The sequence below is a fragment of the Cebus imitator genome, unplaced genomic scaffold, assembly GCF_001604975.1.
Source record: "Cebus imitator isolate Cc_AM_T3 unplaced genomic scaffold, Cebus_imitator-1.0 Scaffold228, whole genome shotgun sequence".
NCBI classification, from domain to species: Eukaryota; Metazoa; Chordata; class Mammalia; order Primates; family Cebidae; genus Cebus; species Cebus imitator.
Window position 1 is genome coordinate 1874222 of NW_016107543.1, and position 13293 is coordinate 1887514.

General features: G+C 54.4%; 1 protein-coding gene across 2 annotated transcripts in view; it reads left to right on the forward strand.

Moving 5' to 3' along the window:
• The window catches only part of LASP1 (LIM and SH3 protein 1), a 52955-nt gene that overhangs the window by 14982 nt on the left and 24680 nt on the right, over positions 1-13293 (forward strand). Inside the window, exon 3 of one of the 2 annotated variants that reach the window (XM_017497246.2) lies at positions 9067-9151. The exons of the other annotated variant lie outside the window; for it this stretch is intronic. Within the exon in view, the coding sequence (XP_017352735.1) occupies positions 9067-9151 (85 nt within the window). The remainder of the gene's footprint in view (positions 1-9066; positions 9152-13293) is intronic. 2 annotated transcript variants of the gene reach the window in all.

A 13293-nucleotide genomic window follows, 5' to 3' on the forward strand; every position in this document is an offset into this window, starting at 1 on the left:
TTTTGTAGTTTTAGTAGAGATGGGGTTTCACCATGTTGACCAGGATGGTCTCGATCTCTTGACCTCGTGATCCACCCGCCTCGGCCTCCCAAAGTGCTGGGATTACAAGCGTGAGCCACCGCGCCTGGCCATAAACCTGCATCTTTGTCTCCCTGTAGATAGTCCAGGAGCCCGAAGGTCAGGGCTGGGGGCTGGGGACCAGAGAAACTGCCTGTTCCCTCCTCTTTGGGCCCTACTGACAGGAGGTGGGGTTGCCAGCCAGGGGTGTCAAGTGGAAAGTGGCAGGGGCCAGAGAAGGAAAGGAGGGGACTTGGACTTGGCTGTACCTTTCCCCTCTTCTCTGACTGTGAATATTGAGGGTCCATTCTCCAGTTTCCTTGAGCTGTGGGTGAGGGCTGAGGAGGGTGAAGATGTCGCTGATTTTGGGGAACCAGGGACTGACTATGTTTCTGCTCCTTCCCCTAGGCCTCAGGTGGGAGCAGGGTGGGGTCTGTGCCAAGCAAGTTTGAGTGCTTATGTGTCTCTGGATTCTAGCAAACTGTCTTTAATCCCAGCTCTTTTTTTTTTTTTTTTTGAGATGGAGTCTCGTTCTTGTTGCCCAGGCTGGAGTGCAGTGGCATGATCTCAGCTCACTGCAACCTCCACCTCCAAGGTTCAAGCAATTCTCCTGCCTCAGTCCCCCAAGTAGCTGGGATTACAGGCATGCACCACCACGCCTGGCTAATTTTGTAGTTTTAGTAGAGATGGGGTTTTACCATGTTGGCCAGGCTGGTCTCCAACTCCTCACCTCAGGTGATCTGCCTGCCTCAGTCTCCCAAAGTGCTGGGATTACAGGCATGAGCCACCACAGGCCAATCCCAACTGCTTCTAAGCGATGGGGCAGGGCTGGGTATGGTGGTTTATGCCTGAAATCCCAGCTCTTTGGGAGACTGAGGAGGGTGGATCGCCTGAGGCTAGGAATTCAAGACGAGCCTGGTCTCTACAAAAAAATAAAATAGGTTAGCCAAGCGTGGTGGTGCATGCCTGTGGTCTCAGCTACTTGGGAGGCTGAGTCGGGAGGATCACTTGAGCCTGGGAGGTTGAGGCTGCAATGAGCCCTGATTGTGCCACTGCACTCCAGCCTGGGCAACAGAGGGAGACTCCGTCTCTATAAAATGTAAAAATGAAAATAAAAATAAAAATAGGTGGGGTGGGGCAGGAGTAGGCAAACCCCGAACTGGGGCCTCAGGCTTTCCCTCCTCCCCAAAATTCTCTGCCTCTAACTGGGAAAATTGGGACTCGGAATGACTGTGGGCAGGGGAGGGCAAGTGCAAATGACCAGCCCAAGTGGCCAAACGTGGCCTCCAGGTAGCCCCCCCACTGCAGTCACCCCCAAATCCCCATCCCCAAGGCCTCCTGGAGCCTCAGGGATCACTTGCTTCCTAACACCCACGTTTTACAGATGAGGAAACAGGCCCGTGTTTCCATGCCTTACTCAACTTGGCAGGATCGTTTCTCTTTCTATATTACTGACAGGGGCAGGCTTTTTTTTTTTTTCTCTCTCCTCATTTTTTGTGCAATCTGATGGCTGGTAAGTTCTTCCTCAAGTCTAGCCTTGATCTTTTTGACAGCTCTCTTTTTTCCCTCTGGCTGAACAATGCCTCCTTGTTGCTTCCTATCCCCACCACCTCAGCCCCTTTGGCTGGAGGGGCCGGACGGGTGAGAAACTGGGTTAGCAGGGAGCCCTCCCTTCCCGCCTGTGGGCAGCCTTCCCAGCAGGGGCTTTTGGAATCAGCAGCCTTTTCTAGAGGCAGGATGTGGGGGCTGTTTTTTTTTTTTCTTCTTTTGGTAAAACCAAAAGCTCCTTGTTGCTTTTGTTGATGTATTTTTGCTCCTCCTTGAACACAAAGCTGTGGTTTTTGAAGGGGTCCGAGCCTGGGAGGGGTGAGGCTCTGTGCAGAAAGGGTGCTGGGCTTTCAGGTTCCCTTTTCTATTCTTCTGACCCTGGAGTGTGGCTGATGGCAGGACTAGGGAGTGAGGCTGGTGGCCGACAAGCCGTCCCTGTCACCTGTGAGCCCGGAAACCTTGCCCCTGTAGTCCCACTGAGCAGGAAGGAGACCCAGAAGTCCTGGATACCCCACTCCTGGGACACAGGGCCTCTTCTGTATCGTACCTTTTTTTTTTTTGAGACGGAGTTTCACTCTTGTTGGCCAGGCTGGAGTGCAATGGCACGATCTTGGCTCACTGCATTTCCGCCTCCCGGGTTCAAGGGATTCTTCTGCCTCAGCCTCCCAAGTAGCTGGGATTACCGGAAGCCACCACCATGCCTGGCTAATTTTTTTTTGTATTTTTAGTAGAGACAGGATCTCACCATGTTGATCAGTCTGGTCATGAACTACTGACCTGGGATTATAGGCATGAGCCACCTAGCCTGGCTTTATTTTTTTTTTTTGAGATGAGGTCTCTCTCTGTCATCCAGGCTGCAGAAGTGTGATCTCTGCTCACTACAACCTCCACCTCCCAGGTTCAAGTGATTGTCCTGCCTCAGACTCCCGAGTAGCTGGGATCATAGGCGTGTGCCACCACACCTGGCTGATTTTTGTATTTTTAGTATAGAGGGGTTTACCATATTGGCCAGGCTGATTTCGAACTCCTGACCTCAGGTAATCTACCCACCTTGGCCTCCCAAAGTGCTGGGATTACGTGCCCAGCCTGTTTCATAGTTTTGAAAAGTTCAGAGGGATAGGCAGCTCCTAAGTAGGTGTGGCTAAGAGGCCCCAGAGTGTTTCTCATAATGGCCGAGCTTGGAAACAGCTGGGTTTGAAGGATGACGTGCTTTGTTTTGTACCCAACCTGCCAAGCACATCTTTCCCCAAAGCCGAGTGCTGGGTGTGTCTGGGGTCCATCTGGCGGAGTGACGTCGGACTCCCCTTCGCTGTCTGGACAACTGTGATGTAGAGGAGGTGCCTGGGACAAGTCTCTGCCCTTGACACTGGACCTTAGTTTCTCCATCTGTAAAATGGCTTGATGAGAATGCTTGCCTTTTCCAGGCCAAAGCTGTGTGGTGGGTTTCAAGAGAGAATGTGCACAGGATGCAGTGTACCAAGATGTTGCTTTGTGTGCCTGTCAATTGCCCTGAAGCCCGAGGCTGCTGCCAATAGCTGCCTGTTTGCCCTGTTCCACCCCGCCATCCTATAGGGCTGGCTCCAGCCTTTCCCAAAAACCCCCCCAGAGCAGCTGACAGCAGGGAGGAAGGGTGGGTGGGGCACCTGCAGAGAGCCCACCCACTTGGAATGATTAACAAGGGGCCCATACAGACTGGCCTATGGGACAAAGGACAGCTGTGCTTTGGACTGTGCTCCGCACCCAGGCCTGATCCTCATTCCTCACCGTGGCCCAGTCTGTCATGGGGTTGGGTTCTGGCGGGGTCACCAGCTGGGACTAGTGGCCCCTGGTCTGTCTTAGCACCCACGCACACATTCCACCCGTCCCTGCTGGGATCTGAGGGTAACAGATGGGGTGGGGAGGAATGGAAAAGGTAGAATTCCCAAAACTTGTTTCTGGAGGGAGGTCAAATCAGTTGGAGCGTTCTTTAAAGCCTGGCATGCTGGTGGGGGAGGTGTGCACTGATGTTCTCATGCCCTTGCTTCTAGAAACAAACCGGTGACACCTGTCCTCTCACCTAAATTATCCACAAAGATCCTGGAGACACAGTCTCCTGACTTTGCCCTCATGGGCTTCTCCTTAGTTGAGGGCCCCCTTGCTGTCTGTGTCTTTTCCACCACCCCCATAGACCTCTCCTCCCTCCCTTTCGCTCTCTCTCGCTCTGCTCTCGCTCTCTCGCTGCTCTCCTGCCTGGAGCTGAAGATGAGGTTGCCATGGAAACCTGAAGCGTAGTAAGCAGGGGGAGGGAAAGGCAGAGTCGTTTCGCCAGGACTGGGGGCTGGGGACTTTGGGCTGTGGGGAGGGGACAGGGTTGACCCAGCAGGAGGAATATAACCCGAGCTGTCTGCCTGCCTTCCTCTGCCTGGGGTTGGGCTTAGGGGGCTGGGGTAGGAGCTTGGAGGGTCTGGAGTGCCTCTTTAGTTAATCTGATGCAGGATTAAAATCCTCCCTTGCCCCTGCCAAATTAAGCTGAGCTCACATCTGGGCTGGCTCACCTCCACTTCCCTTCTGATGGGATTAGCGCTGCAGCTGTGGGGGAGTGAGAGTGGGGGAGGGGTGCTTCCAAAGAGAGGATGAACTACCTGCCAACCTCACCCAAGGTGCCTGCTTCATGTTGGAGGGGCTCCCGAGACCTTCCGGTGGGTGTAGGGCGAGGAGAGGGACACGGTGTGGGGTGCGGGGGGGTGTGTGCCAAGTGTAGACCTGCTGGCCTCGGTTCCTTGGAGGCACCCATCCATGCAGAGGGCACATCTGTATATTCATCGTGTGTGAGGCACAGTGCAGTGTGTTTAGGAGCTTTGGGCTGTGGAGTGGGTGGGACATGTCAGGTGCACCTGTCTGGTGGTCCTTGGGCCGTAGGGGCTAGCCTCTGTTTTATTGATTTATTTATTTAAAACGAGCTCTTGTGCTGTAGCTCAGACTGGCCTTGAACTCCTGGCCTCAAGAGATCTGCCCGCCTGGGCCTCCCAAAGTGCTGGGATTACAGGCGTGAGCCACTGCGCCCAGCCTGGCCTGTTTTAACCCTGTGCATTCTGGCAAATGAGAAACCCCAGGGTTTGCAGACTGGCCCCCGAGGATGCATTTGCCCTGCATGCCTCTACCCCTCCCACCAAATGCTAACCAGCTTCATCTTTTCAGAATTGAGTCTTTGAGTGCTGGGCCAGAGCTGCCTGCAGGTCTCCTCTCCCCGAAACCTGCCCCTGCCACATATGCCTCTGCTTCCAGACGCCCTCCTCTCCACAGCCCCCCCCACCCCCGCCCATACAGCTGCAGAATGGCTCTGATTTTGGGGGAGGGTAATCTTGTCTCTGAAGCCTCCCTCTTAAGGCCTCAGGGCCTGCTGGCCCTGCTAGAGATCTTCCCTTTCTTTTTTTTTTTTTTTTTTGAGACGGAGTCTCGCTCTTGTTACCCAGGCTGGAGTGCAATGGCGCGATCTTGGCTCACCGCAACCTCCGCCTCCTGAGTTCAGGCAATTCTCCTGCCTCAGCCTCCTGAGTAGCTGGGATTACAGGCACGTGCCACCATGCCCAGCTAATTTTTTGTATTTTTAGTAGAGACGGGGTTTCACCATGTTGACCAGGATGGTCTCGATCTCTTGACCTCGTGATCCACCCGCCTCGGCCTCCCAAAGTGCTGGGATTACAGGCTTGAGCCACCGCGCCCGGCCATGAGATCTTCCCTTTCTAGTCTCCAGGAACAGACTCGAGGTTGATCCTCCCTTGCCCTAGAATTGTGCAGGAACTTTGAAGGGAGCTCCTCAGCTGTGGGTGGCTCTGTGGGTGACACGGGGACTGGACCCCAGACTTGGTTGCATGTCTGTTGCCAGCTGTGGGCACCTGTGTTTGCCTTTATTATTTATTTGTTTATTTATTATTAATGTTTTTAGAGATGGGGTTTCACTATGTTGGCCAGGATGGTCTCGAACTCCTGACCTTGTGATCCTGCCGCCTCAGCCTCCCAAAGCACTGGGATTATAGGCATGAGCCACCTTGCCTGGCCTGTGTTTGCCTTGCCTCATCTGCTTCCTTTCCTCTGCTGGGGGAACCTGCAAGTCTGGGCTGACCTGGATGGCCAGGACCCCGGTGAGGGCTGGGGGAGGGGACTGCTGGAATCACCTGGATCTGGGACAGTGAAACTGGCCCAAGGGAAGAAGGATTTGCCAAGGTCACCCAGTTAAGTCAGTGGCCGGGCCAGAGCCCTGCACTGGGTCCTTTCAGGTTATGCCTCCCTTGATTGAGTCCTCAAATCCTGAGCCCTGCCCTTCACAAGTGGTGGGTGGCTTTAAGGGAAGTCACCTGTTTACAGGTAGCTCTGATGGAGGGCGGTGTGGGCGACTGGAGAACAGGGGCTGCCGGGCAGAGGGGCAGCTAGTGCCTAGCTCATGAGTTTGTCAGCCGTGGGTGGGATGTGCCTAGGAAGAGGTCCCAGGAGGCAATCCATCGCTTACCTGGGTGCGGCCTGTGAGTCAGGAATCTTCAGGGCTCACAGCTGTGGTGGGCTGTGGTCATCCAGGGCTAAAAATGACTTGGTGGGTTCCTGCTTGGAGAAACCACCCACCAGTCCCTGAAGTAATTGGGGCCCATGCAGCCCCTCAGCCGATTCTCATACCAGCACGTACACACAAACCACCATGACTCACAGCTGCCTGTCTCTCCTGCAGCTGGTTTGCCAGGGGACTTCATGATGAGAGGGGGATGGAGGAGGACTGAGTTCTAGCCCTGTACCAGCGTCAACTCCTGGTGTGACTTTTTTTTTTTTTTTTTGAGACAGTGTCTCGCACTGTCACCCAGGCTAGAGTGCAGTGGTGCAATCATGGCCCACTGCAATCTCTGCCTCTCAGGTTCAAGCGATTCTCTTGCCTCAGCTTCCTCAGTAGCTGGGATTATGGTTGTGCGCCACTGTACCTGGCTAATTTTTGTATTTTTAATAGAGATGGAATTACACCATGTTAGCAGGCTGGTCTCGAACTCCTGGCCTCAAGTGATCCACCTGCCTTGGCCTCCCAAAGTGCTGGGATCACAGGTGTGAGTCACCACGCCCAGCCTGACTTTTGTTTATTCAACAATTATTTATTGAGCACTGCCTTCTATTCTAGGAGCCTGAGATAAATCAATGAACAAAAGAGACCCCAAAATCCCCCCCCTCATAGAGAAGTAGTGGAGAGAGGAGACAATAATACATTGCTGTGATAAATCACTTAATTATGAAGATGGCTAAGGGAGAGGTACCTGGCACCAGCACACCGTTTCCTCCTCTGAAATGAGGGAGTTGGACCAGATTCTTCTGGAGGTCTCTGCAGACTCTGAGGGTTGCCCTGGCTCTGGCTACCTCCAAGCTAGGCCGTCTTGCTGGGGGTCAGGCCTTCCTGGGCCTGGAAATTGGGCGGCTTAGTTCAGCATGAACTGAAGAGATTGTCTGGGTGCAGAGCTGGATCCCTGTGTGCCTTGGCCATGTTTTTTAACCTCTCTGGCCTCAGTTCTTCCATCTGTCAAAGGGGTACACTGAGTACCAGTTACACCCGGTGGCTGTGAGAATTTGGTGAACTAGAGCACGTAAGCCCTTAGCACAGGGCGAACATTCACTATTTTTTTTTTTTTTTTTTGACACAGTCTCTCTCTGTCACTCAGGCTGGAGTACAGTGGGGCGATCTTGGCTCACTGCAACCTTTGCCTCCCAGGTTCAAGCAATTCTCCTGCCTCCGCCTCCCGAGTAGCTGGGATTGCAGGTGCACACCACCGTTTCGCTAATTTTTGTATTTTGAGTGGAGACGGGGTTTGGCCATGTTGGCTAGGCTGGTCTTGAATTCCTGACCTCATGATCCGCCGGCCTCAGCCTCCCAAAGTGCTGGGGTTACAGGCGTGAGCCACTGTTGTTACTACAGATTGAGCAGCCCCAATCCAAAATTCCAGAATCTGAAGTGCTCTAAGATAGAAAACTTTGAGTGCTGATATGAGGCCACAGGGAAAATTCCACAGCGGGCCTCGTGTGATAGGTCACAGGTCAAAAAGCAGTCAGTAATTATGTTTCATGCACAAAGTCATTTAAAATATTGTATGATGTGTATGAGGTGTATAGGAAATGGTCCCATCCCCAAGATGTCTCTGTATAGATATTCACATATTCCAAAATCTGAAAAAAATCCAAAATCTGAAACACATCTTGTTCTAAAACACATCTGGTCCCTTAATAAGGGATATTCACCAGGCGCTGTGGCTCAAGCCTGTAATCCCAGCACTTTGGGAGGCCGAGGCGGGTGGATCACGAAGTCAGCAGATCAAGACCATTCTGGCCAACATGGTGAAAAAACCTCGTCGCTACTAAAAATACAAAAGATTAGCTGGGCATGGTGGCGCATGCCTGTAATCCCAGCTACTCAGGAGGCTGAGGCAGGAGAATTGCCTGAACCCAGGAGGCGGAGGTTGTGGTGAGCCGAGATCCTGCCATTGTACTCCAGCCTGGGTAACAAGAGTGAAACTCAGTCTCAAAAAAAAAGAAAAAAAAAAAGGGATATTCAACCTGTATTTTACCTGTCACCCGCAGGTGACCTCCTTTTTCGTCCTCAGGCTGGCCTTCCCACTGACCCTGAAATGAAGTTGGACCTTGTTCACCCTTTGAAACACCACATTGGTCTTGTGTTTTCTCTATCACCACTTCCTCCAGGAAGTCCCCCTGGATATGTGTGTCCCTTTTTCTTTTTCCTTTTTTTTTGAGATGGAGTCTTGCTCTGCTGCCCAGGCTGGAGTTGCAGTGTCGTGGTCTCAGCTTACTGCAATCTCTGTCTCCTGGGTTCAAGCAATTCTCCTACCCCAGCTTCTTGAGTAGTTGGGATTACAGGCGTGTGCTACCACGCCTGGCTAATTTTTTAGTAGAGACTAAAAAATTTCACCATGTTGGCCAGGCTGGTCTTGAACTCCTGACCTTGTGACCCGCCCACCTTGGCCTCTCAAAGTGAGCCACCACACCTGGCCGTCCCCTTCTTTTTCTGTCTCCCTGTACCCTCCTCTGCATGGCTGGTCTCCACTTCTGGTCTTAGCTGAACCTGTGCCCATCTTCCCCTAGTCGGGCCCAGTGGACTCGAGTTCTGTGTGTGGTAGGCACTAGGGCATGGATTATCCCCAGACAAGGGTGACCTTCAACCCTCAGAGAGTGTCCTGATGGCCATCCTTTCGCTCAGACAGCTTTCCTGGCCGGCCTGCCACTGATGCCTGCTGTGTCTTCCCAGGTCAGCCAGTCCCAGCTGAGTCTGAGAAATGCTTGTCTCCCCCTTGGCGTTGGCAGTGGACACTGAGGTCTCCCTGTGGGGCCGGGGCAGGGGCTGCCCAGGCCTAGGAGGTAGTTCCCAGGAGAGAGCGCTCTGTGAGAAGCCCAGTGGCTCCTGCCCCTTCCCCAGAGTGACCCTGAGTCTTCTTTTGCTTCTTGCAGACACTACCCCAAGCAGTCCTTCACCATGGTGGCCGACACCCCGGAAAACCTTCGCCTCAAGCAACAGAGTGAGCTCCAGAGTCAGGTGAGGGGCTGTGGGGGCAGGGATGCTGGGGAGGGATGTTGTAAGCCGGGCGTTTGGCAAGAGCACCTTCCCCCTGCGGTAACTCTGCAAGGCTGAGGTGCTGAAATCAATCCGGGCATTGCCTTGACTCTCGGCCCCCACCCCTGACTTTATCAAAGGAGCAGGGCAGAGCATTCCCCAGGTTCCTACCTAGAGGGTGTTGGAGAGGTGTGGGGGTGTCTGTTGAGCCTGCTCTGGGGCTCCCTAAAGCCCACCTCCTCTAGGAAGCTGTTCTCCCCTCCCTCTTCCCCATTCACACTCACCCACAAAGGACAGGTTTGGGAGGACCAAGGAATTTGCCCCTCCAGGTCATGCCATTCTGAGGCTGTGCAGCTCACCCTCTATAGCCACGTCCCAAACCTCCACGCCCTGGTGGGCAAGGTGTGAAGGGCTCTGCCTTGGGGAGGGGGGCTGTCCTGCCTTTGTCTCCTTTGGCTTGACTTTCTAGAGCCCTACTGAGTGGGAGGTGTGTGCCCCTGTAATGGGGAGGACGGGTTCCAGTCCTCAGGGACACTGAAGAATAAGCAAAGGGTCTGGAGCCCTGAGAACAGAACAACTGACTTGCCCTGGCTGGGGGTGCAAGGGCTTCCCGGACAAACCTGGTGATGGGGGTGCGGGGTGGTGGGGGCTTCAGCAGATGAAAGAATTACGCGAGAGAATACCTGTAGAGGAATTTACTGCACGGGCAGGTGCCCCAGAACAGCAGAAGACTGCAGAAGTTCCACTGGGCCACAGCGGGGCCTCTCGAGGTTCCTCTGGAGGGGACTCCTGCTGCCTGATCTTGACTGACAGCCTGGGTCCGTCCATCAGGGAGAAGCGACCCTACCTTGTGTTGGGCTTTCCATGCACCCTCTCTGGGAATCCTCCCAGCTGACCTGTGAGGAAGGTGCTGTCTTCCCCGTTGTTAACAGATGAGGCGACTGAGGCCCAGCGACGTTAAGGGACTGGCTGAGGTCCTGCGGGTAGGAGGAGAGGCCATAACAATGTTAACGTGCGCTCCTTTAATCGTACCCAGTCCCGTGCAGCTGTAGGATCCCTCCCTTTAGAGAAGAGAAATTAGACGCGGACAGATTTGAATGCAGGGCTGTCTCACCCTGAGACTCTCCACTCCCTAAGGAACAGTCTCTACCTTAATAATAAACATGATAGTTCTTTATGCTGTAGAGAAGTTTTGTAGTTTATGGTGGGGACTGTGGCTCGTGCCTGTAATCTCTGTGCTCTGAGAGGCCAAGGTGGAAGGATTACTTGAGCCCAGGAGTTCGAGACCAGCCGGGGCAACATAGCAATACCTGGTCCCTGTAAAGCAAACAAACAAAAAACCTAGCAGGGATGGCGGTGTGTACCTGTGGTTGAAGCTATTTGGGAATTTGAGGCAGGAGGATCACTTGAGCTGTCGAGTTGGAGGCTGCAGTCATGATGGCATCACTACACTCCAGCCTGGGTGACGGGTGAGTCCCTGTCCCTAAAAAAAGGGAAAGGAAGAAATTGCATAGTTGAGCAAATGGCTTTAGTTACTTCCCTGTTTACCCTTGACTCGGCTCTGGGGGAAGGTAGAAGACCCACTGTCTCTGTTTTACAGATGAGGGAACTGTGAGCGGGTGACTGAGGATCCAGGATTTGGGCCCTGGTCTTGCATTCCAAGCGTGGGGCCCCTGACCCTGCACAGCCGTGGTACGGCCTGAGGCCCACAGACCGGGCAGCAGCAGCTCACAACTGCCACCCTTCACCTGTGGCAGAAGCTGAAGTTGCTGGGAACACCATGGCCTGCTGTCAGCCAAGGAGGCAGGGGCCTGGCTTCCTGGCCAGATTTTACGGATTCCTGCCAGGCCCTAACTCCTGCCTCAGATTCCCTGGCCATGGGGGCCGGGGTGGAGGGGCTCAGAAGGAGCTGGGAGCAGGTGGCAGGTCTTTGGAGAGAGAGAGAAAGAGAGAGAGAGAGACAGACATAGACAGACACACACACACACTCACACACACACTCACACACACGCACACACTCACACACACCCTCCCTCCCCTTCTCAGGGGAGAAATTCAAACCCCTCAGCCTTTGTCAGTCCCACAAAAGCATGGCTGCAGCTCTTTTTGCCATGGCTGCAGCTCTTTTTGCCCCTGGCACCTGATCCCGGAGGGGTGGGGTTTGAGGAGGAAGCACTCCACGTGGTTCCCCCTGGCCAGGATGGGCAGCAGGTGGGCAGAGCCTGCTGTTGGCAGGGGCTGCTTCTGCTCCCCACAGGGGAAGCCGGCACCACACTCTGGGTTTGGGGGCTCCTGTCCCTGGCCTGTGCCCCCTGTTTCCCAGAGGCCTGGCCTGCCGGGTTCCCGGGCAGGGATCTGGAGAGATAAGAATGGTGGTCACTTTTCATTAGGGTCTCACTGAGGGCCAGACTGTGCCTGTAGGGGGTGTGTGTGTGTGTGTGCGCGCGTGTGTGTGCCTGACTTTTTTTAATCGTCACAGCCACCTGGTGAAAGAGTGACTGTTAGCCAGGCGCGGTGGCTCACGCCTGTAATCCTAGCACTTTGGGAGGCTGAGGTGGGTGGATCAACTGAGGTCATGAGTTCAAAACCAGCCTGGCAATATGGTGAAACCCCATCTTTAGAAAAAAAAGAAAGAGTGGCTGTTACTATCTCCATCATACAGATAGGGACGCTGATGTTTACAGAGGCTGCCCCACTTGCCCTGAGCCCACGGACAGAGGCAGACATCAAGCCCTGCAATCTAGCCCTGTAGCCGGTTGCTCTGAACGGTGCTGACGGCACAGGCACCCCGCCCCGTGCTCCCACCCTACAGGATGCAGCAGACACCGGCAAGTAGGGAGGGCTTGTTGGAATGCAGATTTCTAGGCACCACCCAAGGGACTTGCTTGGCAGCTCTGCGTAAGGTGTAAGAATCTGTGTTTTGACTCCCCTGTGATTCTATAAAGACTTTTGGTCCCACTTTAAGAAGCTTAGAGATGGGCCCGTGGGCAGGAGAGCTCCGACCCCGTTTGTATTCTCTGAGGGGTGCAAGGTTAGGGTAGGGCTTTGCACTGAGGGCCCAGCTCTGTCCCCTGGAGGTGGGGGTCCTCGGGGTGGGGGCTGACGGCCAGGACAGGCAGGGAAGAATGTGCACTGCCTTCTTTGCAGTCCTGTCTCCCTTCCCACCACCCCTAGCTGTGTGGCCTGAGACTGGGCCCAGAGCTGTCGTTCCTCTCAGGGCTGTTCTTCCTCAACAGTAAAATGGGGACAGCAAACCCATTTGCCTCAAGCTGGGGGCTGGGCCTGATGCTTTGAGGGTTGGAAGGGCTGAGCCGGCCAGGCTGGAGCAGTGACAGGTTCTGGTTCCTGTGGCCGCAGCAGGGGCAGGGCTGGCGAGAGCCGCCTGTGGGAAGGGAAATGGGAGCCGCGTCTGCTCACCAGCTCCACCCACGGGGGCAGCTGGCTTCTCTCCATGCCCCTTCTGGGCCTAAGCTCCCGGGCTATTTCAGCTTTGTTTATTTTCCCATCTCTATATTGGTCTCCAAAGTGGCACTTTAGGTGTCTGGGACACTTGACTCCTCCCCTGTGGAGGAGGTCACCACGGAACTGTCCAGAAATGACCCTCTGGTAGTCCTGCCCAGGCCTGGCTGACTCGGGGCTGGCAGCAGGATCCCCAGCCCCCCTTCTCACCTGCTGCTCCCACCCCACCCTCAGGGTGAGCAGAGGCAGCGGCCTTGGGGTGGGATTAAGCTGGAGGTATCTGTGTGGCCCTGAGCCCAGGCAGAAGTGCCAAGTGCCAGGAGCCTGTTCCACTTTTTACATTCATCAACTCACCTTCATGAGGTCGTGGGAAATGACAGGGGGGTTTCTCCTCCTCCTTGGAGATTGTGAGCAGTGAGGCTGGAGGGGCATCACTCTTACCCGAACTAGCTGGCCTGAGATTGAATCCTACATCTGCTGCCACCAGTTGTGTGACCTTGGGCAAGTTACTTAACCTCTCTGCACAGTACCTTTGTCTGAAAATGGGGATTACCTCCCTCCAGAGGATGGTGTGAGATAGGAGTACATGCTAAGCGTTTAAAGATTCCTGGTGTGGAGTCAGCACTCAGCGTTTGCTGTGACGGTTCTCCTGGAAAGCAGAGGGA